At 44.4% G+C, this 5,047-nt stretch overlaps 1 protein-coding gene across 1 annotated transcript; it reads right to left on the bottom strand.

The window, feature by feature from the left end:
* Positions 1–225: 225 nt before the first annotated feature.
* Positions 226–3,403, bottom strand: cstpp1 (centriolar satellite-associated tubulin polyglutamylase complex regulator 1). Its single transcript, XM_047596558.1, has 9 exons — positions 3,201–3,403; positions 3,010–3,112; positions 2,709–2,839; positions 2,244–2,328; positions 1,994–2,079; positions 1,521–1,722; positions 1,184–1,293; positions 964–1,027; positions 226–703 (listed from the first exon to the last, which is right to left on the bottom strand). Exons 1-9 carry the CDS (start codon positions 3,241–3,243, stop codon positions 535–537), a joined length of 993 nt encoding a protein of 330 aa, XP_047452514.1. The 5' UTR covers positions 3,244–3,403; the 3' UTR covers positions 226–534.
* Between the last annotated feature and the right edge of the window lie 1,644 nt (positions 3,404–5,047).

Here is a 5,047-nt window from a genome sequence, read left to right as displayed (position 1 = left end):
TTGATCAGCTGTGTTCATACAGTGTTCATGTCTGTTAATAATAATACGTCGCCCACAGTGTGAGGACGACGTCAGTTTGAGTCTCTGCACATGTTTACTTTTAATTTTATGACAGAAAACCAACATTCACAGGTTTTTAAATGATGCATCAACCGGCTCTGAATAAATCCTTATTTCTAGATGAACAGATTAAATCTTTAATCAAAATAAATAAATAAATTAGTTAGTAATACCTCTGATCAGAAACAGCTTTTAACCCTCAGACATCATGAATGGACACTTTTGTCTTTTTGTTTTCCTCCATTAAAGACAAAAATGTCCACATCCAAAAAAACTGCACAAGTCTCGTTTAAGAAATTTATGCAGAAACAAATATGAACCAGTTCAGTTTTTCTAGCAGATTTTGTCACTAAGATCACAAGAGATAAAATGAACTGATGGTTGAGGGTCCAGAAACTAAAGCACCGACATGTTTTAAGTTAAGTTGGTCAAACTGGTGGAGACGTGATTAACGGTGGAGGAGGAGGTCACAGGTCAGTTTTCAGAGGAGTCGGTCTCCTCTGTGGAGCCGTCGCTCTCCACCTCCATCCTCCTCCTGTGGTGGATGTTCCTCCTGGGGGAGGCCTTCCTCTGCACCTCCTTCAGCCCCCCCACCGCGCTGCCGCTGCTGTTGCTGCCGGGGCTCACGGAGATCTGAGCGATTCTGGACGGAGGGAAACGGGAAATAAAAACCTGGAACGTCTGAGCTGGAGGTCAGATTAAAGAATTATATATATATAAACCCCTTAGCTCCTTCAGAAACTTCATATAAATCAGGTCATCGTCACCCAGAACAAAGACTCTAGACTTAAATGAGACTTAAACAAGCTGCTCCAAGTGTGATGAATGAAATCAGCTAGCTTTAAATGCTAACCCTGCTAGCATGCTTTGAATAAAGACAGTGACTCGTGTTTGTGTCCTCACAGTTTGTCCAGCTCCTGGTCCATCTCAGGGTCAACGAGGAGCTCGGCTTTACTGGGCAACGCTCCTGCAGGAGCAGAGACAAACGGGATTAAACCTGATCTATGACTCCTTCTACGGTTAGAGGAGGAAGGAGGAGGAGACGGAGGAGGAGGGGATGATGGAGGAGGATGTAGAGGAGGTGATAGAGGAGCAGGAGGTGTTAATGTGGGGTTGAACTGACCTATTGTTTGGTTGATGGTGTCGTGTTTGGTCAGACTCATGAGGAGACCGTAGTAAGAGACTCTGTCCATCTGGTCCAGGACGTCCTTCAAACACGACCTGGGAGGGTGGCTGCACACACACACACACACACACACACACACACACACACACACACACACACACACACACACACACACACACACTGCACACACACACACACACACACACACACACACATGCACACACACACACGCAAAAAGTTTGAATCAGATTAATCATGATGACGGATTAATCTGATTTAATGGTGACGGCTCCTATAATAATTAATATTGATGAATATTAATGAGGACGTCCACCTGTGTTTGAAGCGGTCACACAGGGCGTCCACACACTGAGCCAGCGTGGACGCCTCCACCCCGTCCTGCTCCTCCTTGTCGTTCTCCTCCGCCGCCACCGAGGGGAGCTGCTCGATGGAGGTGGACGTGGGGACGATGACGGTGTTGGGACTCTTCCCCGCCAACAGGTCCTGGTAGATCATCAACACGTTGTCCAGGAACTCTGCAGAACCACAGCAGGTCAGAGGTTCGATCCGTCCGCTCATTTTAGAAGTTATGGGTAAAGATATTACAAAGACGTGCGCTCAGAGGACGCTTTGGATGCTACAGAGGTTTTCTTTGTATTTCTAATCCTCGTAACAAACGTTGGCTCAGTAGACGTCACCTTGCAACACCTACGCAACTTAAGACCCTAAATGGGACTAGTTCTACCTGGGACCTGGTCCTGTGGCTCAGATAGGGCTCATGTAAATGTGTCTCAGAGTGTTTTGTACCTTGGTAATAGAACTGCAGCTGGAAGGCGTAGATGAAGTCAGAGAAAGACATGAGACAGTCGATGGCGTCGTCCATCAGAACGATTCTACAGAACCAGAGAGGAAACTTCACTGACTTCTCCTTCATCTGCTTTTACTTTATTAAAGCTGACAGAGAAGAGCCGGATGAGAGCAAACACGGAGGAGACGCCACAAACTAAAATAACCAAACTTGGTCCCCTGGTTGTAATGAATGAGAGGTGATGCTGACCTGGCTGCACTCTGCACCGTCTCCACCGGGAAGTCTGGACACAGCAGCTGCAGCAGAGACCTGTACTCCAGCATGGACAGCAGGTCTGCACTCAGGAGACAAACCACAACCGTTTTCAGTCTCTCGTCCATGTCCTCCTCCTCAAACACATGTACTAGTTCACTAAAATAACACTTTAACCCTCAATGGGACCAGGGACCATATGTGGTAACGTGGTTCCTGGTTCCTCTCAGTGAGGTTTAGTGTTATGTGGTTTTCATTGAGCCAATCAGAGAAGATCAAATAAACATCCTCAGGTCTAATCAGGGTCTAATGTGGTCTACAAGGTCCCCCCTCTGAACTGGTTTATTAGGAACCATGAAGACGGAGAAGAACACGGAACCAAATATAGGAAATTCATTCATTTAGATTTCTCTTCATAAAGTTTAGGTTTAGGGGTTTTAGTTGTTCTGGTCTGTTGCTCACCTCCACTCTTTCCAATCTGCCTGAAGCATCTCCAGAAGACTCTGATGAAGGAGGCCCGGTTATGAGGAGTCGCCCTGATGTAGTTGAACTCCCTGAAGAGGACGTGGTTGCTGTTCTTCACGCTGCTGAAGCTACAAACACACAGTCAGACACCGGACGGATGGACGGATGGATGGATGGAGGGAGGGACGGATGGATGGATGGATGGATGGAGGGACGGATGGATGGATGGATGACTAGCAGTTAGTCAGTTAGTTGGGGGGTAATATATGTCTAGTAATTCATGGTAGTATTTACGTACTATTCAGCGAAGTATCGGACGACCCCGAACTGCGTGTATTCGTCTTTATGTTCCAGCAGCTGAGTCACGGCGTCGCTCAGGTAGAACAACACGTTACTGTCGGCTGGTTCACAAACAAACACATGACAACACAAACAGACTGTTAGCTGAGCGGCTAACTGATGCTAAGCGATGCTAACAGCGGCACCTACCGAGGTACTCCTCAGCGGAGACGGGGGAATTAAACCGGTTCATTCTGGTCAAACGGGCGATAACAAACTGAATAATATAATATAATAATAATATATGATGAGGTTAACCCTTGTAAATTGTACTTATTTCATTTCTGAGGTTGTCCTGACTCTCATCTTCTTAGCATCTGTCCTAGGGAGGCAGCGGTTTCCATGGAAACGACCGGATGTTGTGAGTTGCAATCAATAAAGTCCCCGGGGATCACAAAGGTTCCTACTTCAGATAAATAGACACGTCAAACGCTTTTAGCCTGAACAGAGAGTGGAGAAGACTCTGTCCCTTTTTAAACAAGGCACCAGCAGAAGCGTCCCCTGGGGACCGTCTCAGTTCATGACCGTCTCAGTTCATGACCGTCTCAGACCGTCTCCCAGCTGCAGCCGTTCGTTCAGGTAATTCATAATCCAGCAGGTAAGGAAGTGGTCCACCCCACCCTCCAGTTTGTTCCCCAGGATGTCCGGTCTAACTGTGTTAAAAGCACTAGAGAAGTCGGAGAACATCACTCTAACATAAACCCCGGCCTCGTCCAGGTGAGTGTGAGCCCTGCAGAGCAAGCACAGCGCTGCATCTTCAACCCCAATGTGCTCCTGATAAGCAAACTGAAGGGGTCCTGGGCATGTTCCACCTGAGGCCTCAGTCTCTCCAAGGTCTTCATCACATGGGAGGTGGGAGTCAATCATCTCAGCCGGTATGAGCTTTCATCCGGTCCAATAACAGCTCATATTTTTGTAAATTTAACTAAGACTTTATTGGATGTACCATGACCTGGATGACTGAGAACCTTCACAGACACATTATTGCACCATTTTAATCCATCCTATGGATGTAATGTGTATTTACTTCTGTCTCTAATTCTTGTACATTTGTTCAAATGCTAAATTTGTTTTTGTTTTTTTTTCTTTTGAAAGTTTATTTTGTTTTATCTTTATTTTTACTTGTGGTTTTCAAGAGAGATTTTCATGTGCAACAAAGCTATTTCCAAGACCAAGCTATTTCTCTTTTGCTCTTTGTTTCTTGTTTCTGCAGTAAAACGCATAAATGTTAAGGCTTAGATATATCTCATCTTCTACTACCTCTTATCCTCACTAGGATAAGAGGTCACAGGTCGCTGGAGTCTATCCCAGCTGGCATTGGACAAGAGGCAGTGTCCACCCTGGACAGGTCACCAGCCTGTCTCAGCACTAACAACAATCAAACAACCATTCACACTTAGGGTCAATTTAGAGTCACCAACCAGCCTAAGGAGCATGTCTTTGGAGGTGGGAGAAAACCTGGCCCTGGAGAAAACCCACCCAGAAAGACCCGAGCCAGACTCAAACCTGGACCTTCTCGCTGTGCCGCTGCTTAGATTTATAGTTATAATGAGAAAAATAAAAAACAAAATAACACAGTAGAAGAATAATATCAAAAAACTAACATCAGAATTAGCTTTATTGGCCAACTATGTGTGCACATTCAAAGAATTTAATTCTGCTACCTTTTTCTCTCTTGTACAAAATCACAGGACTTAAATAAGTGTAAAAAATAAATCTAAGACTCTGTGTACAACATAAATTAGACTTTAAAAAAACAGATATACATGAGTTTTCTAATAAAGTATGCACGAAATAATTATGAGATCTTATGATTTGCAGAATATGTGAACTGAACGTATGAAAACAGCCAATATCTGTTGCTTATACAGTGTTTTTGCATATCTGAGTGTGTATATATTTACTGTAGACATTTTATTTTATTATATTTTAAATTTTATTTTATTTTATTTTATTCATACATACAACATCCAAATTCTTTCCAAACATACTTGGCA

This window comes from Mugil cephalus, chromosome 10, assembly GCF_022458985.1.
Source record: "Mugil cephalus isolate CIBA_MC_2020 chromosome 10, CIBA_Mcephalus_1.1, whole genome shotgun sequence".
Lineage (NCBI taxonomy): Eukaryota > Metazoa > Chordata > Actinopteri > Mugiliformes > Mugilidae > Mugil > Mugil cephalus.
This window is presented reverse-complemented; position numbering and strand designations above follow the sequence as displayed.